The 27,108-nt window shown below is 45.7% G+C and overlaps 1 protein-coding gene across 3 annotated transcripts; it reads right to left on the reverse strand.

The window, feature by feature from the left end:
- Positions 1–1,645: 1,645 nt before the first annotated feature.
- Positions 1,646–23,017, reverse strand: LOC122372361 (2-aminoadipate transaminase-like). Of its 3 annotated transcripts, none has more exons than XM_043349474.1 (9): positions 22,908–23,017; positions 9,527–9,591; positions 7,157–7,297; positions 4,526–4,641; positions 4,125–4,279; positions 3,757–3,918; positions 3,070–3,340; positions 2,580–2,694; positions 1,646–2,172 (listed from the first exon to the last, which is right to left on the reverse strand). In XM_043349474.1, exons 3-9 carry the CDS (start codon positions 7,286–7,288, stop codon positions 1,861–1,863), a joined length of 1,263 nt encoding a protein of 420 aa, XP_043205409.1. In that variant the 5' UTR covers positions 7,289–7,297; positions 9,527–9,591; positions 22,908–23,017; the 3' UTR covers positions 1,646–1,860. The 3 variants fall into 3 exon arrangements, with proteins under 3 accessions (XP_043205409.1, XP_043205407.1, XP_043205410.1); XM_043349472.1 differs by having other exon boundaries at positions 9,527–9,628; positions 22,908–23,010; XM_043349475.1 differs by lacking the exon at positions 9,527–9,591.
- Between the last annotated feature and the right edge of the window lie 4,091 nt (positions 23,018–27,108).

Consider the following 27,108-nt stretch of genomic DNA (forward strand, 5'->3'; position numbering starts at 1 on the left):
CCCCTGGTACTAATACATCAAATTTAAGGGGGGCACCTTGCTATTGGTGCCCCCCTTGCAGAATTCAAGGGGGGGCACGGTGCCCCGGTGCCCCCCCCCGTTCCGCCGCCTATGGGTTTACCAGCCGTCGGGCTTCGCTAGTCGCTGTGGACGTCTGCAGTCTGCTCCAATGTTCGGGACCGTATATATCGATTTCGAACCGCCGGCCACAGCGAGCTGGCAACGAGAATCGAAAATTTCCTGACGACAGTCCTGGGTCACAGTTCATATCGGTGTTCTGAGGTTCTCGAAATTACGGATTGTTAGCTGTGACCATGCATCATTGCAGCAACGAGACAGCCGTATTCACGTTACATGTAGTTCAGCAAAAAGATGCATGACTGAGAACGAATGTTATCGATCTCATGAGGAATGAGTTCCAATGTCAAATGCTGTCAGAAGCGTGACAAGACAGTCTAAACGATCCTGACATTTACGTCAAAAGTGAGCAAACATTTCCCTAGCTGCAAGCAATGTATCAGTTACTGGTTATCACACGGAGTGGTGACCTCGAACGGGCCCCATCCCCACTGTTACAGCGAACGATTCGGTCACCATCTCAGACGTCAGCTGTCGTGCGGTCATACCATGAAGTGTTTACGGTCGTATTCCAAACATGGCAGCCGTGTAGGTCCGATTTGTAAACGTCCAGGACGGAGTTAGCGACCAGGCGAGCTAGCTGTCACGATGGCGTCAGAGGCAGGGGTGTTTACAACCGCCACACCCCTTAGAGACTTTAGTTACATCAAACTCGGTAGTCAATACTATAATGTTGGGTCGATCAAGTCGACTTTGGGCCAGTAATAGGTACTTATGGTTGGCACAAATCAAATGCTATTCTGTTTTCAGGCGGCGCGGCGGTAGGTTGGCTTATTAGCTCACTGCACCGAATAAAAATTTTGCTTTTAAAGTTATTTAGTCGAGGGGTTACTATTTTCACTATTTTAGGAGTTGTCTTGTGGTAAAGGGACCCTCCCACCTTCAAAAAAGTTAATGAATTGGCATGAAAGTGATGTCCCTTGATTCAGAAAGAGCGAAAACGAATATCTACCAAATTTCACCGAAAAATATTCACTGGTTTTCAAGATATTAGGCTTTTACTTTTGTTTACTTTTTGGGATCTCCCCTGTTACTAGCGACTTTATTTGGAAGCAATAATTTGGCAGCCTTAAAGTGCGGCAGACGTTGCGCGCAAAGCAGCGTATACCACCACGTGTTAACGATGGTTTTAGTCTAAGATTTAAAAATCGTTAGATCTCCGCTGACGTCACAAATTCTAAGGGGGCATTCCAATGCATTAGCCCCTTAGAATCCGAAAACTGCAAGTTTGAAATTCCATATCTTCGAATTAAAGCATTTTTCGATGTTGTGAGTGCCCAAACCGGTATTTGCAGGCCATGGCCACCAATTTGACTATCTCAACTCAAAACTAATGTTAAGGTGGGAGTGTCCCTTTAATCAGTTATTGCATTTGAGTTGATAGACTGCGCACAAGCATGATTGGTGTAGGCACATCACATTTTTAACACTATATTATAAATAACTATGGCTGCCAGCCAAAATAGGTACCTACTACTTATATTCACAATTCACAAATGCAAAAAAATATAAGAACCGGATGTATTATTGAGCTTTCATGTAACTATACATCGCAAGACACCTTCACTAGCCCCATACGCGACCAAGGCATCACAGAGCCTCGAAACTCGCCACAGACCCGTGGGATACGTCAACAAATGACATCACTTATCACTTCGCTCGGCACCATAGACCAACAAGACATCACCGCCCTCCGGTGACGTCAGAGAGCCACTGCCAGCATCACTTTCCACCGTGTTCTGCCTCATACTCGAGCAGGGCGTCACAGAGCCTGGACAGAGCCTCCTGCAGACTGTCTCGGCTGAGGTAGCTGATGCTGATCCTCAGGTGATGCTGACAGCCGCTACCATTCACTGAGAACGCGGCGCCGGCGCGCGCGAGAACGCCGCGGTTCTTCTCACACCAGGCGGCGAACGGGACGGTGTCGAACGGGCAGCGCAGCCAGACGTAAAACCCGCCGCAGGGGACGCTCCAGTGGTACCGCTCCGGTGGCAGAGTCCGACCCAGGAAGGCTAACGTCAGCTCCAGTTTCTCCTAGAATGAAAGAGGAGGCATTAGACAGATGTTCTGACTAGCGGTAGCCAATGAGCTCGGGCAACGTACGAGAAGCAAAGACAAACAAAAGCACTACCGAAACGGTTTATACCCCCTAGTTTCTCTCAGCGTTTTCAGAAACCGACCATCCAAGTGATTCACGGGACACAGCTTTTCTCATCCAACAAGAGAACTTTTGCACGATGGCATTGGCAGTTCGTACAATTGATCTGAGCGGTGAACTATGAGACTTGATCGACCCGACTTGCTCGAGCTAAACGTTTTAGATGTTTTATGTTTGAGAATTGAGCGACATTTTGAGGACAAAGGAGCATCTTTGATCTTACGGTCACTATTTCTAGAAAAAAGCGACCTGCAGAGTCCAGAGACGGATACCAGTTTCTGACCTGAAGGACGGCAATGATGCCGTCAAGGTGTTTGTCGAGAAGCCCCAGCTGGATGGCGCTGGCCATCACCGACGACATGAAACCGTTCACAGCACCGCCAGAGAACAGAATCTTCCTGCGAATAACAATGCCGTCGCTTATTTTGCAAGGCTGGGCTGGCACTTAAAAGCAATTAAAAGGTTGATGGCTCTCCCCTTATCATTTATTCGATAACTTGGCAATATTTTCTTTTATCGGATCACACAAAACAATTTTGTTATATTTTTGTTGAATGATTTTATCACCCACTTTTCCGATAGGATGTGCATAATTTCCCGATGGGATGCGTAAAATGCCACATAAAACAGAAAACCGTCAAGCGCAATCTTCTTCAACCATGATCGATTTTCGAGCATCCCGAAGAAGATGTGCCATGATATCGTAACTGTACGAACAGTCATCTGATGTCTGTCAGTCGGTGCGTAATCTACCCTTACCTCCCCAAACTCACGATTCTGACAGGATCTCTATCATGCGCGGCGGCGCCTCCAGCCAGCCGACTCTAACGCCCGGGGCGCAGATTTTCGAGAATGTTCCTGCCGAGACCACGTGACCCACCGGGATCGGCGGGGTCACGCCCGGGGTCGGAGGCGAGTCACGGTCGTAGGTGATTAGAAGCGGACCGACACGAGCCGGCGGGTACGTCAGCAGGTTGTAGACGTCGTCGCAGAACAGCAGGACGTCAAAGCGCCTGGCCAGTTCCACCAAGCCCCGGCGCTTCTCTGCTCGAAAACAAATGGCATAGGCAATGATCAGGGTAAAAAAGGCACTCAGTCATTTCCCGCGGTTGCTCATTGTATTCGTCCACATGGGAAAATCTCGAGAAAACCTACTTGAGACCGAACAAAGAACAGCGTCGGGCAGCGTCAGCTCAAATCGGTTTGTGCTGATATGTAGGCTGTACCGCAATGCAGAAGTGCGTCGCGGCACAGCTTTTACGATTCAGTCCACACGCTGAAATAGGTATTTGTTCTTTTGAGTAAAACGAAAGTAGGCATTTCAAGTACGACGTCAAGAAGAAGATGCAAAGACAAGACCTGCTCCGTTGCCTCAGAAAACATGCGATCGGTCGGGTTTGCCAGTCCGACGTCCTACCGGTTGAATACTTCTGTTAAATTTCGGCGGTCTTTCGTTTTACCTTCGGAGATGGATGCGCCGGTCGGATTGTGGTGGTCCGGTATGAGATACATCAGACACCAGAACGGACGCCGTGGTGTGGGTTTGAACTGGGAGCCGGCCCGCAGCTTGGTCAGCTGGTGCTCCAGCAGGGCCAGGTTCGGACCGTCCTCCTCCAGAGGCACTGCAGATGTGGCACCGGCCATCAGAATCAGTCAGTCCAATCCAAGTCAGCCGAATTGGCCGGCAATTCTGGAGACTACAAACACAACATATAAATAGACGACGAAGAGTATGCTTCAGATTGTTGAACACCGGGCAAACAATGAGATGTAGGCACCTAACTTGTCACTGCACTGTAGCTGCCGGCTATCAGCACTCGCCACTCACCAGACACCAGCCGCATGCCGAGGTCGTCTTTGAGCAGCCCCAGGGCGAGGTAGTAGGAGGGCTCCTCCACCAGCACCAGACCGCCCTCGCTGAACAGCTGTGACGTCACCAGGTGGAGGGCGTGTGTGGCACCACACGTGAGCACCAGCCGCTCGCTGCGCCGACCGGCCGGTCAGACCAGGAAGGTAAGCACAGGCGAAGGGCTTCGAGAGGGACAGTTGGTGCTTCAGTTGCCGTAAACAATTCGAAGAAAGCTTGGAAGACGGCACGAGCTTAAACCCGTCTAAATAAAATAGTATGGGTACCTATTACAGGTAACTGTTATTGATTTATTTCATAAGGTGGGCTTTCAAAGCTAGTAGAGTCAGCAATGGTGACTCGTTGATCGTTCCACGGCTCACCTCTTCACCTCTCGTCCGTATCGGCGCGACAGGAACGATGCCAGTGACGAGCGGAACCTGTCGCTGCCCAGCTGCGGGCCGTAGTTCAGGTTTGGACAGGTCGGCGGCTCCACCTCCTGTCAGGAACAGTGGCACCATGGCCAGGCTTATTAGTGTTATGATGAATAAGTGATTTAACGGGAATGTTAGCCTAGGCCGAAATGATTACGTTGACTTCCACTAAAAAATATGGGATGAATAATGCACGTTTCCCATTTTTACCCAACACCGTAAGCGCAATCGACCGTCACCACACACACACACACACACACACACACACACACACACACACACACACACACACACACACACACACACACACACACACACACACACACACACACACACACACACACACACACACACACACACACACACACACACACACACACACACACACACACACACACACACACACACACACACACACACACACACACACACACACACACACACACACACACACACACACACACACACACACACACACACACACACACACACACACACACACACACACACACACACACACACACACACACACACACACACACACACACACACACACACACACACACACACACACACACACACACACACACACACACACACACACACACACACACACACACACACACACACACACACACACACACACACACACACACACACACACACACACACACACACACACACACACACACACACACACACACACACACACACACACACACACACACACACACACACACACACACACACACACACACACACACACACACACACACACACACACACACACACACACCACACACACACACACACACACACACACACACACACACACACACACACACACACACACACACACACACACACACACACACACACACACACACACACACACACACACACACACACACACACACACACACACACACACACACACACACACACACACACACACACACACACACACACACACACACACACACACACACACACACACACACACACACACACACACACACACACACACACACACACACACACACCACACACACACACACACACACACACACACACACACACCACACACACACACACACACACACACACACACACACACACCACACACACACACACACACACACACACACACACACACACACACACACACACACACACACACACACACACACACACACACACACACACACACACACACACACACACACACACACACACACACACACACACACACACACACACACACACACACACACACACACACACACACACACACACACACACACACACACACACACACACACACACACACACACACACACACACCACACACACACACACACACACACACACACACACACACACACACACACACACACACACACACACACACACACACACACACACACACACACACACACACACACACACACACACACACACACACACACACACACACACACACACACACACACACACACACACACACACACACACACACACACACACACACACACACACACACACACACACACACACACACACACACACACACACACACACACACACACCACACACACACACACACACACACACACACACACACACACACACCACACACACACACACACACACACACACACACACACACACACACACACACACACACACACACACACACACACACACACACACACACACACACACACACACACACACACACACACACACACACACACACACACACACACACACACACACACACACACACACACACACACACACACACACACACACACACACACACACACACACACACACACACACACACACACACACACACACACACACACACACACACACACACACACACACACCACACACACACACACACACACACACACACACACACACACACACCACACACACACACACACACACACACACACACACACACACACACACACACACACACACACACACACACACACACACACACACACACACACACACACCACACACACACACACACACACACACACACACACACACACACACCACACACACACACACACACACACACACACACACACACACACACACACACACACACACACACACACACACACACACACACACACACACACACACACACACACACACACACACACACACACACACACACACACACACACACACACACACACACACACACACACACACACACACACACACACACACACACACACACACACACACACACACACACACACACACACACACACACACACACACACACACACACACACACACACACACACACACACACACACACACACACACACACACACACACACACACACACACACACACACACACACACACACACACACACACACACACACACACACACACACACACACACACACACACACACACACACACCACACACACACACACACACACACACACACACACACACACACACACACACACACACACACACACACACACACACACACACACACTTCACAGTTCCTCCTCATCGCGTTTGACGCTTACCAGCGCGTGTCGGGTAGACTCTGCCAGCAGCTCCTTGGCCTTGTTGAGAATGTCCTCGTTGTGTCCGCCGTAGGCCAGGCTGAGCACATTGGCGTCCGAGGACAGGTCCTCCAGGTCCTTCGGGGAAGTCATCGCTGACTTCTGAAACGTAAATACGTGTGTCCGTATAATCATGTAACCTATGCTATGTGCTATCCTAAATGGCGTATGCAGCCGACCATAGCCGCGTTTACATAGCATTTTTTGACGAGGCTCTAGCTCGTTTATTTGGCGATAATTTCGATGCAGTGGTCTTCAAATATTTAGAGGGATCATTTTTAAATTGTTAAGCACCATTAGCATCTTTTGCAACATCACGAAGGGAGACATAAGCTTGCAACAAACCCTATGTAAACACGTCTAATAATGCTTCATGGGGCACCGGTGATGATGATGATTGATGATAATGATGTTTATGTTTTAGGAAGGTCCGGACGTCATTTGTTGAACAGCACCCATTTATTGGTCACAAAAAGACGCCTATCCATTCCAAACGGTAAACAAAGTGCTTAACCCGGCGGCCGCTGGCCTCCGCGACCTCACCGCCGCTGGAGGGGAGGGGGGGGCATATAGTTGCCCCCCCTTTACATCTGCGACGATTTCGTCGCAACGCGAAGAGGCAGAGAAACAAAACTTTGCACATCTTCATTCTTCCTGAATACCTAGCCGAGGTTGTCCAAATTTGGTGTCGATCCCATTTGAATTGACGTCACAATGACGTCAGAAGTCAAATTATAGATTTGCGACTCTCAGTTTCCTCACGATATATCGATATATGAGACCGAATGTAAAGGACCGATTATTGGTCAGGAGATTACAGCAGGTGCTGTCTAGTTCATTTACGGGTTTTCATGCTCAGCGACATCAGAAACGGTCCATATCGGAAAACGACAAAAATATGACGTCACTGTGACGTCATCTTAAGTGCTACAGCCACCAAACTTTCCTCAAACATTGCTTGGTATTCATTTGAAACTATGCCAAGTTTCACGCTCATAGCTCATCAGGTTTCGGAGATATTCCACAAAACGTATGGGGGGGGGGCAACTTTATGCCCCCCGCGGCTCGTGGGTTAACCCGCGCCCCGCTGGGGGGGGGGGCAGAATCTGCACCCCCTCCCGTTTTTCGCCAATAACTTCTAAACGCGTTACGCCAGCAACGTCAAACTTACAGTACCTTATCATACATCAATTTGACACGTTCCCTAAAAATTTGAGCGAAATCCGTCGGATTTGTTTTTTAGAAAATGACGTTTTAGTGACGTCATGTTCGCCATTTTCGCCAAAAAAATCGCAAAATTTCAAACGCCGCTAACATCTTCATTTTTAAAGGAATCAAGACGTAACAAAAAAGGTTATACGTGACTCTACTTTGTCTATCAAACGGCTATCTCGGTTTTTTGAAAATGTTGGATTTTGGCCCAAATTTTATTTCTAAAAAAATCGACTTTTTTGGGAAAATAATTATAAAATCCAAAATTTTTAATGTATCGAAAAAAGCAAAATATATGTCATAGAAGTGGTCTATGTGCACCTACATACCAATTTTGAGAAGAATCGGTTCAAAAATGTAGGAGTTATTCAAAATTTTATGACGTCACGACACGAAAAATTTTTGAACAATGAATTTTTTGGAACTTCTAGACCTTGTACGGAAACAAAAATAGCACCATTCGACTCGCCGTGAAAAACTGCATCAGATAGACACCTTTTTAGGCCTTAACAACCAACTTCAAAGTTTGACCTCACTTGACCTGACCTTGACCTGACCTCGAACTGACATTCATCCAGAGGTGGTCCATAACACTAATTGAGTGTGCCTATTGAATTCTATGAATAAAATGACCCATAAAACATGTGTCGCACATGCCCTTTTCTATATTTTGTTTTTGGTGACCTGACCTGACCTGACCTGACCTTGACCTTGACCTTTGAATGATATTGTAAGTGCAACGAATATTATCTTGGTAGCCTAAGAACACGTTTTGGGCAATCAGTCTCAGTCCATTCTTCGGCAATTACGGTGCAAGGCCGATACTGTGGAAACTTGCATTTTGTACCCTTGACCTGACCTTGACCTGACCTCTGACCTACTTATGCAAAAAAAAATTGAGCTCTTAAGATTCGCCTCGTTGAGAGCTTTCGATTGCCGTTTTTCCCGTCTTTCTACGACCATCGGTTCGGAAGTTAGACAGGGGGGGGGGCAGAATCTGCCCCCCCCCCCCCCCAGCAGGGCGCGTATGGCTGAATAGCCCAGCGGGGCGCGGGTTAAGCTAGATCATTCTTCAAACTCATAATCACGACATTATCCATGATCAATGGATGGACTTACCGATGATGCGGCTCTCGTATGCAGCACGCCGGCCGAGCTCCGTCCCCTCGCGGCTCCAGGCAGCACTGCTCGCATGAGACGGTACACAAACACTGGCCTCGGCTGCACAGATTGGCTAATACATGCTGGCCGCTGACCAGTCAAACGAGCCGACCCTATAGCGCCGACCTTAGCGCCGACCCTATGGTGGGTGAGCATGACAATTATAGGGAGTCTGAGGATAGCTGACCACTTATTGAAATATCGTTCCCAGAAAGCTAGCGCATTGGGAGACGTATTGTCGTGGATTGGGACTTTGTAATGTATCGCTTCTTTTCCATGATTGTTTGGGTTACCAACTGCATGAAGTCCTATCAGCAAGCGGCATATGGCCTGGCAGTGTTTCATAAACAAACACTAGAGTTGCGCAATACACAGCGCATGTATGTCCCACGAGTTACGCCACACCAGCTCGAAGCTACGAGTACACCGCACATAGGCATTCACTATTCATCGCAGTAATGTACGCAATATGTATGCTTTATGTACCCAAAACGTATGTGCTTGTGCAGCATGTTCACACATTTTGTTGTCGTGTCACGAGCAGATTCTATGGTACATTATACGTCTCCTTAGAACGCGCCAGAGCGGTGGTATGCCCGACCAGAACGGCGGCTAACTCGTTTCCCATGGGCTGCGTATACCAAGCGGGAAGCGCCGAACGGCTCTGAAAGGTCATCCAATATCAACGATAATAATTACTGGGTGTATTTTAGTAGATTCAAGATAAATGAAGAAAGCGAAAAATGTGGGGTGGAACAGAAAAGCAAAATACGAAAAATAAAACAAAAGACAAGCAACGAATGACAAATAGTGCACGGAAGATACCAAACGCATTAAATTAAATCCCTTTGGACGGGCATCAAAAAGGCAAAAACATCGATTACAAAAATGTCGAAAAAGCCATAGATCAAAACTCAAACATCGAAGAAAAAATAAAAATTAATAAAGGATGCATTGCAGAAAAAAGCGCGAAAGCGACCCTAAACTATCGAACGTCCGCTTGTCTCACTCCCAGGGGCTCAATCGTATATTGTCGTGACCCACCACCGCACCTAACGATGACCTGAGCTGCCTGTCCGGCGCCAAATTTGAAAGACAGCTTGACCATAGGTATGGATGGTGTTCACGCATCCCTTTCCATCAGTCACAAGCGTAGCAGCCCCTGGGTCTTGGCATCACTGCTCCGGCCGGCGCGCTCGCGACAGTACGTAGGGTGAATTATGAAAAGTTTTGAGCCTAACATAGTTACAGGTGACGCAGATTAATGAAACTTTGGTCACACATTTTGCCACTATTGATATGAATGGACACAAAATTGTGAAGTCCTAGCACTTTTTTCCTCACTTTTATAGTGCCTTGAATCATGCTATTTTGGGTAAGTGCTCGCGGTGTCAATGACGTCATTATTTTTTGTGAAGCGTCATCCAGTCAGTTTTTTCTTTAAGCTTAGACAGAAATAGACACCCTAAGGATGCCAATGCTGTTTAAAAGATTAAATTTGGGATACTTTGGAAGGCTCAGTAATTCATTGTTTACATTGCAACCAGTGAAAAATACCCTGATTTATTGTCCTGGTGAAACACGACCAATTTTGTCAGGATTGCCCTTCTGATCTTCCTGATTTTCTAACAAAGGTGTATCAGTGGTTCATCCTAGTAATGCCCAATTACAGTAAGACCCTTTGAAAAAAGTACACTTGCAAGACATCTCATTTATTTTCCGAATTACGGAACACTTTCCTCCTTGTTGTGACTCTGACATTTAATTTTTCAGATTAGAGTAGAGACGTTCTTTCACTGACTCCACTGTTCTTCCAGTGCTGGATTGAAGTGAAACACCCAGTTAATCATCGGTAGCGAAAAGTGACTTTGAATTCTCAGAATCTGCTTCAACTAGCTCCAAATGTCATTACACATCTCTCGTCGTGCTCTGCAGCAAAAAGCCGAGAGGCCCATGGGCGCCGCCACCGGGGGGACGGGGGGGACGCGTCCCCCCACTCTCAGAATGGAAGGGGGACGTCCCCCCAAACTCATTACGGAGCGAGCGAAGCGAGCATAGTCTTTCGTAGGTTAACGGAAATTTCTGAACATGCCGTGGTCACGCTGTTCCTAGGCTTATATCTGAGCAACCACTTGACCGATTTCGGTAATTATTGTAGGGTAGCACTAGATTCATTCCTTCTAACGAGCATCGGACTATTCCCGATGCATGTGAGTGACCCCATATGCACGTGCCACGTGAAAAACGAAGAGGTGTCAGTTTTGTAACAATTTCAATATCTCGGCAACTACTGGCCGATTGCGCTGAAAGTTGGCATGTAGGTATACCCACTAGGCAATGCATATCCATGTGCCACAGTTGCACTGAAAAAAATCGGGGAACCCCATTTCTTACAATCTGACACCACATACTCCAAAATACTCCTAAATTAGGCTCCGTTTTCATGATTTTAGGATGTCATGGGTGTTGTGACACCCGACACGGGAGCCCCATTACCTTTTGACGCCGCAAAAATGTACATGACCCCCTTGGGAGAGGTTCGGCTAGCGAACTCCCCAAAAATTGCAGGCCAAAAAATTGGAGTGTCGCTGAGACACCCCCGTTGAAACCCCTCTGGGGTGTCATTATCCTGGAGTGACACCCCGTGTTTTCAGCTTCAAATCCTACCGATAGATGGCGCAAACTAAAGTTGGTAAAATCGGGACCTGTTTTTCACGAATGGCTGGTGCATGTTTGGAGCTAAGGCAAAAGCGTGCATAGCGTAGAGTGGCCAACTATATCATGATGATATCTAGACTGATTACCGTGACATACGTTGGTCGTGCACACTACAGGGCGCCGCAAGGCCGCGAACGGAAAGAGTAACTCCTCACCCGGTTATAAATATAGTCTGAGATTCTCGTTCCGAAAGACATTTAATCCTCGCCGGGAGTTTTTCGGAAGTATAGGGGAGTGAAACTTCTCTGAGAGATTCCCTGCTGAAGACGCGCGGTTCCCCGCGTGGGGGTCAGGAACAATATGGGGAGTTATATCAGAAAAATAGGGGAGTTGAGCTGCTATATTTTACACCCTAATTTGGGAGTTTGACACCCTGTCGGGTGCTTAGGGACCAAAAAGGGGTGCTCGGCTGATATTTGAGGGGTGTCACCTGCAGTCTAACGGAACCCCATGTGGGCCGGCGCTGACCCCCTTTAGCGGCTGCGACTCCCCACTATGCGTCGAAACCTTCCTGGGGTGTACGCCAAACACCCCATTTATAATAGCTCAGCGACTCCCCTCAAAACACCCCACTCGGGTGTTATTTTTGACATGACCGTCAATACCCCGTACAGGGTGTCATTTTTTCTTTCAGTGTTGAGCTGCTATATTTTACACCCTAATTTGGGAGTTTGACACCCTGTCGGGTGCTTAGGGACCAAAAAGGGGTGCTCGGCTGATATTTGAGGGGTGTCACCTGCAGTCTAACGGAACCCCATGTGGGCCGGCGCTGACCCCCCTTTAGCGGCTGCGACTCCCCACTATGCGTCGAAACCTTCCTGGGGTGTACGCCAAACACCCCATTTATAATAGCTCAGCGACTCCCCTCAAAACACCCCACTCGGGTGTTATTTTTGACATGACCGTCAATACCCCGTACAGGGTGTCATTTTTTCTTTCAGTGTGGGGTGCTGCTGCACGTGCGCACATGCAGGGGTCGATTCCAGATCTCGAGAACGGCTGAACCGATTGTGCTGAAATATGCTACATGGTTAGGGACCGGTTAGTAGGGTGCCGTGCAAAAGTCAGTTGGAACCCATTTTGCACGTGCGCACGTGCAGGGTGCCGCTTCCAGATCTCGAGAACGGCTAGGCCGATTGCGCTCAAATGTGGCACATCGTTAGGGACCGGTTAGAAGGGTGCAGTGCACAAGTTAGTTGGAGGTATCCCCTCGCAATTTCGCACGTGCAAGGCTCACCCCACCCTCTCGCTCGCTCCGTTAGTCGCCCCAAAAGGCGTTTTACTGGTTGTTATCCTACTCGAAATTTGATTAGGCCCTTCGGTCCAATGAGACCATTTCAGAGCCGCAAGTATGAAAGAATTAGTGGGAGACATTGGTCTGGGCAGCCACCCCAGTGAGCCACTTGGGATGAACCCGACCAATTGAACAAGCAGCCCAGCCCACTGGCACTCACTGCACCCGGCAAAGGACTATAGCTCCAGTGGAGCCATTCCCACATGGGATAGAGTTGCCCGTCCAGCCCGGAGCAGGGGGCTGCGGCGTGGAGGAGAAGGATCTGACTGTCCTGAGGATGGAAGAGATGGAACGGCCGGTGCCGAATCTGAGAGGGTCCAGGAGGTTTAGATACTCAGTATATGGGTGTGGGAAGCATATTTACGTCTGGACAACGAGTTGCGGGGAAAAGTGCTAATTGTGTTGCAGTTTTAGGAGCCGGTGATTAGGCTGGATTTTTGGGTTACTTTTTCGTTCCGATTCATGTATTTCATAGTGTTTGGCTTTTGAATATTTTATTTCTTTCAGATAAATATTACTTGTCTTACAACTTTTGTAAAAACGTTTCATTTTTTTATAAGCCGACGTTCAGAGTCCTAAAAATACATCAGCACTACAATCATTGTAAACAAACAAATGGAGCACCACTTGGCTCTGTTTCAAGGCCATTTTTTTAGTTTATCTGGTGGTTTTCTTGCTCTTGTACGTCGTTTTGTTGGATGTTTTGAATCCCTTAAGATTGACTTATATCATATTTAAGAAGTATGTTGACTGAAAACAATCTGAAGTGTCCAGGAGGCTGACAGAGGTCCTGACTACTGAGCAATATCAATATCAAGTTGAACAAGTTATGAAATTTTGGTTGATGAACGCAAGTTGATCGGGCTCATATATCAGCAAGAAGAAGTAAAATTAAAAGAGCTTATTGTCCAAAAACAAGCTATAATATTGCAGACCTTGGAGCAATACTGAAGAGCACGCTGAGCAGGATCATGCCAGAAAATGTTGACTGATGAGCGCATATTGATGTATTGGTACGAATATTGAATGATAACTTACAACAGCAAGATAAATTAGTGCTAACTATCAAGTTAAAATCTAGAATGAATGGACTTGGACAGTTTTACTATGCTTAGATGCTATGCAGATTGTAATGTGCATCAGGTACTCAGTGTCTGGCAAATGAAACATGCGATCATTCCATTGCTACTGGAGGAGAAAGCTTGGATCACTAAATCCACTTTATGTTGATTTTGATGTTAATCATCATCACTGTATTTCTTGAAAACAGGATTGTACTAAAATTGTCAATGTGACAATCCATGCAACGATGTGATCATATGTGTTCATAGTCATTCGTGATAGTCATTATTGGTCCAATATACAATGGCAAAGCTCTCAGTCTCTGCGTTTCTTCCTGTGGATGGCCAGCATGACTCAGAGCTTAGAAGTATTAGTTTTCTTCACAGGGCTGGGATAAAAGTACTGAGGGTACTGAGGGTACTGAGGGTACTGACTAGGGTAACATTTAACTTGATAAAAAGTACTGAGGGTAATCTTCCACCAAGGAACCCTACTTTGACATGGTATGAGATGTAGGCACAAGTAGGCAGGTGCTCAGTTCCTATAGTCAGTAGTTGGGTATGTTTAGTCGGGTTAGCTTAGATCAGATTGTTAGTTTTTTAATTTGCCAAATGTCCATAAAAATGTGACCTGAGCAATGAGCATGCTTGAACCTGACTAACCTGACAGCTGACCTAACCTCAATCATCACACATATTTGCAGCCTACCCAAGACCTGCATGGCAGTAGCACCTAGTCATAGGTAGGTACTCACCCTAACTCAATCTTACCTGCTAACCTTCAACTTGCCAAAAGTTAGCTCACATTGCCAAGCTGTGTCCAGGGAAACAGTCAACTGAGGAACTGGCTCATTGGGTGGCTGGTGTGAGTCTGTGCATTTAAAGTGTTTCTTCTCTGAAGCTGCTCTGCACTGCTGTATGTCATGTTAGATGCTCAGAAAATGTGGGAAATGATTACTAAGCTACTTTAGTGCTTTGTTAATGCTCGAGACATGAACAAGTACAGATCCTGCAGGGTACAGCTATGAGTTAGGTGCTAGGTGAGTATGTTATGTGAATGTGCTGTTCCCTGTTTGACCGTAAGTATACAAACAAGCACAGGGTCACAGTTATATTCAATCTCCACATAAACATACAACAAAACGGCCATATAGCCTAACTCCGAACACACCACAGATAACTTAAGCCTTTGAAGGCACAAAAATGTTTTGATTAACAGGACAGGTTTACAATATATCCTCTGTCCTTGGGGATCTTGCTGCCAAGTTGAGGTATGATGACTGAACTTCAGGATTGATCAACCTTTTCTTAGCCACTGCTTATATACGAGAAAGACCAAATGCTTGTTTGTTTTGATTTACAGGACATGTATACAATATATCCTCTGTCCTTGGGGGCTCTTGCTGCCAAGTTGAGGTACGATGAGATGACTGAACTTCAGGATTGATCAACCTTTTCTTAGCCACTGCTTATAAACGAGAAAGACCAAATGCTTGTTTGTAAACTGCGTTGAAAATTTAATGATCCACCTTCAATTCTGACATGAAGGCACAAATGAAATAGTTTCCTCTCCTTTTGGAATACACAAAGCAAAATATCTAATAAATTTTAGTGGATGGACAAGAGCAATTAGCATAGCTTTCCCTCAAGTTAACTTCTGTCACTCATGGACTGTTGATGGCCCGGGACTGTTGATGATTTACACTGACGCTTATTCGCTTCATATTTTGTAACAAACGCGCTAAAACTGCAATATAACAGCACTATATGCTTCTTGACAAAATGCAAAAGTATTAAAAATTTAGCCCTGATGGCATTCATTCTTGGTGGAAACGTAATTACAAAATATTTTGTACTAACTATTGAATTCCGGCCGAAAACAGTGCACGGTTTAAAAAAGAATCATTCCAATGACGGTCCATTCTTGCGATCCTGAAATCGCCACTATTTCCGGCCTCTCCAACGCAACTCGTTGTCCAGACGTAAATATGCGGGCCTACATGCATTGGTCTGACCCCTGCCACCTCGGCCAACAAAATCTCTAGCTCTTATCCGACCTGTCATCGCGGAACTGCCGATTTTTGATATCGTGATCAACGTGTGTCGTATAACACGACTGGCCGAACACGGGCCTAATATATTTCGTCTAACCAGCCAAGAGCATGACTTTACACCAATCCGACCTCGAAGTCAAAATCCGAACATTTTCGAAGACTTCAACTCCGACTCTGGCCAAAACTGGCCAAAACAGTCAACTCCGACTGATTCCGGCTCCGACCCCACACTTCTGCAGTCACGCTACCTAAATTCTAGCTTCTAGAAATAAGCTATACGGTTGACAGGGCCCAAAACTTTGAGGCGACTTGACTACTTGACTTGGTTTTCCTGACCTAAGGTTTTCTGGTATCAAGCTTGTTACACGGGCTGCAAAATTCGTATTTTGGAGCAGTTTTGCCTAATGTTTTTTGCCAATTTTCGCGGCGCTTCGCGCCGATTCGTGCACAAACCAAAAAGAGAGATTTGTGACTATGCAACGCCCCCTCCTCCACGCGGGTATGCAATATGCATTACCTATGCAATATGCATTATCGATCATATAAGTGGCATACATCAGCAATTATACCGTGATAGAACACGACACGAGGCTTTGCCGTGTCAAACTGAATCGGACATTAGATGTGTATATAGGTAGGTACTCGGTGGGAATGCGGTCTATAGCCATTACTTGGAAATACCTAAACATGGGTGTCCATTTCCGCCAAGTCGGGGGGGGGGCCGAGCTCTCCAAATTCCCCGCCGGCTCGGCCGGCTTGACTTTGGAGCCTCAACAGACCGCGCAGGTAAAGGTCACCGCTAGGGCGGCGGATTTGCTGCGCCCGGGCACCCCCAACTCGGTAGAAATCGACACCGCTACTACCTATATTGCAGCGGAAGCTGATTACGCGTTGACCAAGCATAGTACGTAGTTCAAACCAGCTGAATGCTGATTGGCTAGCATTTTTCCGTAAGGGAATGGATTCCTCGGTAAGAGAATGACAAAGTGTAATCTGTGGGAATGACTTCAGTCTTCAAACCTAAAATCGATACCAATATATTTGGCTAGGGTGATCGTTGGGCCATAAAAGCTCCTGATTTGTTCTCGTCTCAGCTCAAGCTACATAACTGTTACTTCAGTTCAAAACCCTATGTTAAAAGTGGCATATTTGCTTTAAACGTTGAATGCATCCGACCGAAAAAGCCACGGTAAGAATGTCTACTTTTGGGTTTTTAGTCGGTCAGTCCGTCCCCCCCAGTCAAAAATCCGTGGCGGCGCCCCTGGAGAGGCCCAATGAGCAGAGACCTTTCTCATGTCATGCCCATTGGTAAGAATGTCGCCAGCTTGCTCCTGGGAGATGTCCATTCTTACCGCTATCTGATGAGCTCACAGTCTTGGATCCAGCATCCACACCCCTAGAGCAGGGTCAATGTTTTCGGATTTTGTCACATTCTACGGCGTTTTTGATATTTTTTCATTTTGGACGCTGTTCCAGGTTCCTGCCCTGCTTGAAATTAGCAGCTCAAACCTTAACAGTGACATATGATGGGCCACAACCAATAAGTTTAATTTCAGGTCCTTTTTAATTTCAGATGAAGGCATGGCTTTGAAATCGCAATACTTTATAAAAGTTCAATTCTCGATTTTCTCCCTTTTCACCGAACGCGTAATCTTCTTCACTTTAACGGGCTCTAAAAACGAAACGAAAAGGACTAGTACTTCAAAACTTGGTGTACACACCTAAAAATGAGTTTGCCATAAAATGCTGGGATGAAAACCACCCCTTTCTTGGCTCGTTTTTCCGCCATTCCGATGGCGCAAAAAGTGTCCAAAACCCCGTTGACTTAACATGGGGAAAATGGAATCGCACGTGCCACGTGCCACGAGGTTTTAAGCGAGTAGCGACCGGTGCCATAAGGTAGATCGCCTCCGGGAGCCCATACACTGAACTTTTTACGAAGATTGTACATTTCGTCTAGGCTGCGACCAAGATGTCTCGATTCGCTGCCAGACTTGCAAAACATAGAGATGTCCAAAACAAAACAATGGAGATGTCCATTCTTACCGCTATCTGATGAGCTCACAGTCTTGGATCCAGCATCCACACCCCTAGAGCAGGGTCAATGTTTTCGGATTTTGTCACATTCTACGGCGTTTTTGATATTTTTTCATTTTGGACGCTGTTCCAGGTTCCTGCCCTGCTTGAAATTAGCAGCTCAAACCTTAACAGTGACATATGATGGGCCACAACCAATAAGTTTAATTTCAGGTCCTTTTTAATTTCAGATGAAGGCATGGCTTTGAAATCGCAATACTTTATAAAAGTTCAATTCTCGATTTATCTCCCTTTTCACCGAACGCGTAATCTTCTTCACTTTAACGGGCTCTAAAAACGAAACGAAAAGGACTAGTACTTCAAAACTTGGTGTACACACCTAAAAATGAGTTTGCCATAAAATGCTGGGATGAAAACCACCCCTTTCTTGGCTCGTTTTTCCGCCATTCCCGATGGCGCAAAAAGTGTCCAAAACCCCGTTGTAACATGGGGAAAATGGAATCGCACGTGCCACGTGCCACGAGGTTTTAAGCGAGTAGCGACCGGTGCCATAAGGTAGATCGCCTCCGGGAGCCCATACACTGAACTTTTTACGAAGATTGTACATTTCGTCTAGGCTGCGACCAAGATGTCTCGATTATAAAAATTTAAGAAAATTTATAAAATTTATAAAATAGTTGTACAGTTGTACGAAATGTACAATCTTCGTAAAAAGTTCAGTGTATGGGCTCCCGGAGGCGATCTACCTTATGGCACCGGTCGCTACTCGCTTAAAACCTCGTGGCACGTGGCACGTGCGATTCCATTTTCCCCATGTTAAGTCAACGGGGTTTTGGACACTTTTTGCGCCATCGGGAATGGCGGAAAAACGAGCCAAGAAAGGGGTGGTTTTCATCCCAGCATTTTATGGCAAACTCATTTTTAGGTGTGTACACCAAGTTTTGAAGTACTAGTCCTTTTCGTTTCTTAACCCTATTCCTGGGGGGGGGGGCCTCAGGAGCCCCCCCTGAGGTTTTTTGGTTATATCTCCCAAACGCGTTGAGCTAGGAAGCTCAAATTTTCTGACTTTTCCTAAAAGGCTTCTACGCAACATGTCTGAAAATTTTGAGTTGATCTGACCTCAGGTCAGGTCACCAGAGGCGGTTTGGTGACGCTACCTCAGAAAAGTTTGCAATCACGCCAGAGCTAGAGTTTTTGACCGATCAATTTCTTCTCTTCAGGGTTTAGTTAGGGTACCAATATGTGCAATTTGTATATCTCGGAATTTTGATATCGGTGACCTAAGGTCAGGTCAATTTCGCGACCTCCCCATTATAAGTCAATGGGGGAAAAATCAACTCCCTGTTTTTACCACTAAAACGGGTCGGAATGGCCCCATATACCATACATGACTTCATATACGATCAACCTTCACTACCTTGAGGTCTGTTTTGCTGTTGGGCAGCTGTGAGGTCATGTGACGTCATCAAAGGTCACCAAAGGTTTTTGGCCAATAACTCCGTACAGGAACAAGATACAGACGCGTGGATGGTCTCATTGTGTTCAGCTCGTCAAGACGCATCGAATGATATACATGATGACCTCGAGGTCACGTGACCTGAGGTCAACCTTTGACCTTGACCTTTCGAGGTCAACATATATATCATTCGATGCGGATTGACGAGAGGATCACGATGATGCCCTTAGTTTGTTCCTATCTTGACTAATTCGAAAGTTATTCGAGAAAAACTCTCTCCATATCTAGTGCCGCCATTTTGACTTTTTCGACCCCTGTGACGTCATCTTTGACCTGACCTGAAAATGACCTTAGTAAAAATTGTAGATCTTGGCCGTGCGTATCCGATGCCGTTTACCGCTTGTCGCTATCTTGCTTCGTTCTCGAGATCTCAGGGGGGGGCCGAATCGGCCCCCCCCCCCGCCAGTTCTTGTCCCGGCGGAGCCCGCCAGGAATAGGGTTAAATTTTATAAATTTTTATAAATTTTTTATAAAACTATAAAATAGTTTTATAATAAACCTAAAATAGTTGCAAAATGTGTGACCAAATTTTCATGTGCCACCTTTGAAAGATTTCCCATTTTATTTTTCCTAGGATAAGAAGCTTCTGTTTCTACCTAATATCGCAAAAAAAATCAAAAATGGGCCTGGAATAGTGCCTTTTTCGCCTAAAAGTTTATCGGTTTTTCGATATGTATAACAACTGTAGTGGGCTGACCTGTAAACAGGCGTCGGCAACAATCGCGAATGCGGCGCACATGTGACAATAAGCAAAGGTCATTATAGAGTTACGACGTACGGGAATGAGTTATCAGCTGTCTAATCGTAGACAACACAATGTCGAGCCGTAAACTGTAAGCCTGTATTGGTATTGTTTCTTTTATTTGGCTGTCGAACATTATTTATGGTTTGAAATATGATTTTATGTAAAATAATTGATATGAAAAAGCCATCTCTTTAGTTATGACCCCATTTCACCATACGCAAGTGGCAGAAATGACAATGATCAGCTGACACATTTTTCTTGGCCGAAGTCAGAGCGCGCGGCCCGACGCACCACCACCGCACTACAAAGTATGAGCAGAAGCCGCGCCCAAAGCCAGGGCCCCGGTAACGTGAGGTAGCCGAGTCGGGGCGGCGTGCGCTGACCCAAGCCAGGGCCGCAGCTTTGGGCGCGGTCTACCGCATCCCCGCGGGCAGCCCCGGGCTATCACATGACACCGGGAGGACGCGCGGCCCCGGCTTGGGTCAGCGCACGCTGCCCCGACTCGGCTGCTTCACGTTACCGGGGCCCTGGCTTTGGACGCGGTCTACCGCACCACCTAACAGGCGTGTTCGAAACCGCAGGAGATGATGATGAACGGGTTTATCGAAACTTGATTGGATGAGCATATCGGTAATAGCGATTTCAGTGTGTGCATTTATTGTTCATAGTGGTGTGAAATGTGGTTGGGGTACGACCGACAACCCGTCGGGGCGAATTTCGCACTGGGGTACTCAAAATTTGAAGAATTTAAGACGTTTCCATGAGTTTTGAAGGTATGGATAAGTTCTAAAAATCCGGTTCTCCTTATCTGGGCCATTAACTCCATACGGTCCAGGAAAGCTGGCACACTACCTTTAACCTGCGTCACCTGTAACTGTGTTAGGCTTAAAACTTTTCATTCACCCCACGTATAGTACCTACTGATTGTATTGTATAGTATAATGTATTATATTGCATACTGTCTGGAAGAGACACCACGCTGGAGGGCCTCTACTCGCACCAGTTTATATATCGGGTGAAAGCGAAGCTCAGTGATTAACCGCATCGCGACAGCTTTGGGCAATAGTTACCAGATTGATATGATGTTGCCTGAATATTTGGTCATTCGATATTTCACTCTCGCTAGGCTCTCGGAAGGACATCACTACTCCGCCCCTACCCCTTCCACGCCCTAGTGTCCAAGTCCAAATCGTCTATGACAGGACAGGCTCCGGATGTCCGCCCCTACAACATGCCCCCCCCCTCACCCGACACCGCCGGCGGCACCGAGATGCCGACGGCACCGAGGCGCCAAGCATGCCGACAGCACCGACGATGCCAGTGGCGGCGCCCGGCAGTCGGTGGGCCGTCCGGCGGCCCACCGACTGACGGCCCACCGACTGCCAGTCGATGAAACCAGCCCACGGGCGGAGCAGAGGCGGGAGCAGGAAACGGCGATCGAGGCAGTCCAGTCACATTGACAAGTTAAAACCGACCACCATGAGCATCGACGAAATAAAGATCACTTTGGTTATTGATTTGGGGACACCAGCGCGTCGCGTGACGTTGGGTCAACTCCGGTGGGCCCTCCCAAAGTACAAGATGCAGAGTCGCCCTTGCATCAGACTGCCCCGCCCCTATTCAGGGAGGACACTATGAGCGAAGCCACCGCAACGGAACCAATCTGAAAGAACAAAATACAGATGTTTTACTGCACCGCCATCCATGCCAAGTTTTTCACTCCTGATCATTGACCCGACTGATCCAGTCTGCAAAACATGTCAATGTGTTTTTGGCGGCTTGCCTACCTCCACAATCGACAATGCATCTCTGTGCACCGAGCGCTTTCCCACACCGTGGTGACTGGTGGGCGAAGCAGCGCCCATTGCAGCCTCTCGTCCCACCCCTTATTCGAAATCACTTGCTCGAACTCACCTCGAGAGATCAGCTTATGCCGCGCACTTCCAAGCCTTCACAACAGCCGAAACAGCACTGATGCCACCATAGACAAAGGTTGAGGTCGCTAGTCACTACCGAGACCGACCGTTTCGACCCAGGAATGGAATTCTGATTATCACGCGCGCCACCTACAGCCCTCTAGAAGAGACTAGTTCATGAACTCTTCACAAGATGACGCCCGAAGTCCCAATCCTATCATTAGTGATTTATCGAGTCTCAGGGTATAAGAGTCGAGAACATGTTCCATTCCGGTTTGACTTCTATGCACAAGCACAGGAAGTTAACAACTTCCATAGATCATTACAATTCTTTTTTATTTTGCAACGCCAGTTGAAGTGAAAAGGTGTGAAAGTTGAAGCCGCTAAAAGCGATTGTCATTTACCTGATTGTTCTAGGAAGGTAAGAACACTGACTTAAAAAAGGTCATCAGACCAAATGTCGTGTTGTTGTGCTCCTCAACGCTCAAACCACGCTCAAACAACAGTCAATGTCTTAGGCATATTTCCTCATGCCTGATTTGCCAACGCATATACACCAGCATTTTAATTTAGCTGATGTTAATCTAAAAATGTTATTCATTTCCGACGCAAAAGTTTCAATGAAGCTATGTTCATACCACCATATTGAAATATCGCAGGCTGTGTTGTTGATCCCCGTCTCTACTTTTTGCCATCCACTAAAGGCCACTCTGGTGAAAAAAATGGGTGCGGTTATGACATGACATGACGTTTATTTGGGTAATGCCTTTGCAACGGCCCCCACAAACACAACAGTTTTACATGACACGACCAACACGAACACGAACACATACTACAAAGTAGGTATCAAGTACCTATATGACATTTTCAGTGATGTTTTTCTCGGTTTGTTTCATGTTATTTCCATTTAGTTGGCTTTAATTGAAAGTATTGTTTTCGTAATCTTTTTCTTTTCATTCTTTGTCATTTTCATAGTTTTAAATTTTCATAGTTGCACTGATTTGCTGACACTTCACTGCCTCATCCTTTTTCTTCTTGCTTCCCACATCTTGTAAACACTATGTTTATTTCTCCATTTGCTTTTCATCATTACTAAATAAAAGGTTTGCCAATATTTCGGTGCTATCTTCCACATGTGGTCGTTGCAACGGCTCAATTACAGATCTCACATCATTGAGCGCTTCGCATCTTAAGAAAAAATGTTCCAAATCTTCTGATTCTCGTCTGCAGAGATCGCATAGGCTGTTTGATTGGTTGATTGATTGGAATTGTCTGCTTTTTAATTGTAATGTGTTCGATCTTGCCCTGTACAGGCATACAGAGGCTGCTGTGTTATCATACTTTTTCTTCCCTTATCTCAGTTTTACACTTTCGATATAATGAAATGCTTGTCTTTTGTTCTTTCTCGTCTTCCCATTTCTTTTTATCATTTTTTTAGTTTATCCTTCAGTTCTTGTTTCGTCATTCCTTCAAGTCTTGCTATATTCAAGTCTGCTTCTTGTAGATATTTCGTTGTTATCTTTGCCCATCTTGTCACTTTTTCTTCAAGTGCAGTCTGATGATTTCTTTCAGCAAGTTGTTGTTTCCTGTAATGATTTCCGTATTATTGTAAGTGTCCCTCAATTATCCTGGTCTCCATGAGGGATGATCCAACATCACCCCGTAATGTACATGTCGGAGCATATAGAGGAGCCCCTAGAATCTGTCTATAGACTGAATTTTCAATTTTTTGCAGCTTTTGTACATCATTTTTGGGTGTTGTTGTTACCTTTGCTGCATACAAAATGGATGGTAGCGCAACCGACTTCCAAAAAGTTTTTCCTATTAGCAGCTTGTTGCAGCTCTTCTTTATTACGCTAAATGTCATGTTTGCAAGTCTTTGTGCCTTGTAAATGGCGTTTTTTCTTTGTTCTTTGAAAATATCTTTCGTTGCAAATTTTCACACCTAGGTACTTCATTTTTTTTCTATCTTTATGCCTTGAATATTGTTTTCCAGTGGTTCTTCTCGCATGTTGTATATTAGTATTCTTGATTTGTCCTTGTTTAATTTCAGCCCATATTTGCTACTTGTTGTTATCAACTTTTTATCAGTTCTTCCATTTCAGTTTTTGATTGTGTCAGTACTAGCCATCATCTGCGAAGAACAGCAATGGGAGGTATATCTTCCTGTTCCGAAAACCCAGTTTGGTTTCCGTAAGTTCTTGTATGATTATATATGTGACAATTTTGAAAAGAACGGTGGAACCAGTACACCCCTGCCTTATGCCACTTGTGACTGGTATCCGCTGTTCAGTTTGGCTATTTAGTCGTATGTATGTTACATCATCTTTGTATACATTTGCCACACTGTTTATCACATCGGATGTATCTTGTAGTTTTTCATGGCTTCGATTAGTGCCATTCTTTTCACCGAGTCAAATGCCTTTGAGAAATCTATTGATGTTACATACAGTGGCTTTTTCTTTTTAAAGCTGTCTTCTATGCAGTAGTTCAAAAGAAAAATATGTCTTCTATCTTTCCACCTTTAGTAAAACCAGCTTGATTTTCTAGGACCTGTCCATTTCTTTCAAGTGTTCTTCAATGTTTTCCTTAATTATGCTCATGAACAACTTATATGAACAGTTGGTAAGAGCTAGTGGCCTTAGTTCTTTAGCACTTGGTTTCGTGTTTTTGGGATCATCCTAGTGTTTGATATTCTCCAACTGTCTGGCTTTTCTTTCGCATTCAGCTCATTTTTAGGCAGTTTGTTATTGTATCGAGACCTCTTTGTGTTTTCACCAGAGCCTTATATAGTTCTGCTTTTAATCCATCAGATCCAGCTGCCTTTTAGGTTTCATTTTTAAAATCTTAGTCTTAACTTCCTCTCCTGTCACATTGGTTTTTCCATTGGACTTATTTCTTGCTCAATGACTCTTTCCATGTCCAATTGTTCTCTTAAGTGTATTGGATAGCTGGTGTTTTCTTCAGCAAGTTGTTTTTTATATTCCTCTTGCTTTTGTATGTCCATACCATGCTTATTTCATTATCATGTTGCTGATAAATGGATGTCCAATATTGCAATAGCGTTGTTTTTTCTTCTTCGGAGCTAAGTGGTTTGCCATCCAATCCATATAAGTGTACTTCATCTGGTTTCTTTTCAATGTTTCTGAGTTTATTGATATTCTTCCATAATGTTTGCCATTGTTTTCACTCTGTCGAATCTCTTTTGTAATTTTCTTTTCGTTGATTGTGATTGCCTCTTTGACCATGCATTGTATCTTTTTCTTCTGACTCTTGTATTCCTCTTCCAAGAATACTCGCTCTTGTTCCCTTGCGTTTCTCTTTGCTCTGTTAATACTTTTTCTCTTCTTTATTTCTTTTCTTATTTCACTTGTTACCCAAGGACGCTCCATTTTTCCCTTATTGCATTTCTTTTATAGTGACAAAGAAGTATTTCATCCGCCTTTGTCTCATCAGCTTGTCTAGTTCTGTAATTGTTTTTACCGATTCTTTTCTAGCTCCTTTTTCAATTCCTCTCCAAAAACATGCATTGCTCTTCATCTGTTCTGTAATATGTAGTCACTTTGTCACGGCTCTGTTGAAGTTTTCTTGTTCTTGCATTCTCAGTGTTAGAGTTATGAGATTGTGGTCTGTTATATCCATTATTCTTTTCTCATCTTATGCATCTTCTGCACATCCCATAACTGCTCTGTTGGTAATCACGAAGTCTATTGCACTTCGTTGATCCCTCTTTGCCATGTGTACATGCCTCACATTCGTGCTGATAATTTACTAAAATATATTATGTTGGTGAGCAAATTTGCTACCATGTCCCCATTTCTGTCTTGTTTTTGATAGCCTAAGCCTTGTATGTGTCCATTGAAGTCTCCTGCCACAATGAGTGCTTTATTTGTTCTTTCTGCCTCCTCGATTATTGTCCCAATTCTTCCATGATGTTGGTGTTTCGTTCTTTATCCTCAGTCCTGTTGTCGACAGACATGTATACTAATATGAGATGGAAATGTTTCCCTTTTTTCTCACTTCCATATGCATCATGTCTGCATTCCTCGTTTTCTTTTGGGACACATCTAGCTTCTCTTTGAAAAGAGTCAACATCCTCCACCTTTTTTGTGCAGTTCTCTCATTTTCTGGCAGTATTTAATGCCGTCAGAGAACACAAATTTATCATGTTTTTGTTGGGTTTCGTGATGCAAAATATA

Source organism: Amphibalanus amphitrite, unplaced genomic scaffold, assembly GCF_019059575.1.
Source record: "Amphibalanus amphitrite isolate SeventyFive unplaced genomic scaffold, NRLGWU_Aamphi_draft 001350F_arrow, whole genome shotgun sequence".
NCBI lineage: Eukaryota > Metazoa > Arthropoda > Thecostraca > Balanomorpha > Balanidae > Amphibalanus > Amphibalanus amphitrite.

Excerpts from the sequence above, each read along its gene's own strand:
- LOC122372361 (XM_043349472.1), bottom strand. The coding sequence starts at position 9,601 with ATGCGAGCAGTGCTGCCTGGAGCCGCGAGGGGACGGAGCTCGGCCGGC. Across the intron at positions 3,919-4,124 it reads CGGCATGCGGCTGGTGTCTG|TGCCTCTGGAGGAGGACGGT; the intron begins GTGAGTGGCGAG and ends CCACATCTGCAG. Across the intron at positions 2,695-3,069 it reads ATAGAGATCCTGTCAGAATC|GAAGATTCTGTTCTCTGGCG; the intron begins GTGAGTTTGGGG and ends TGTTATTCGCAG.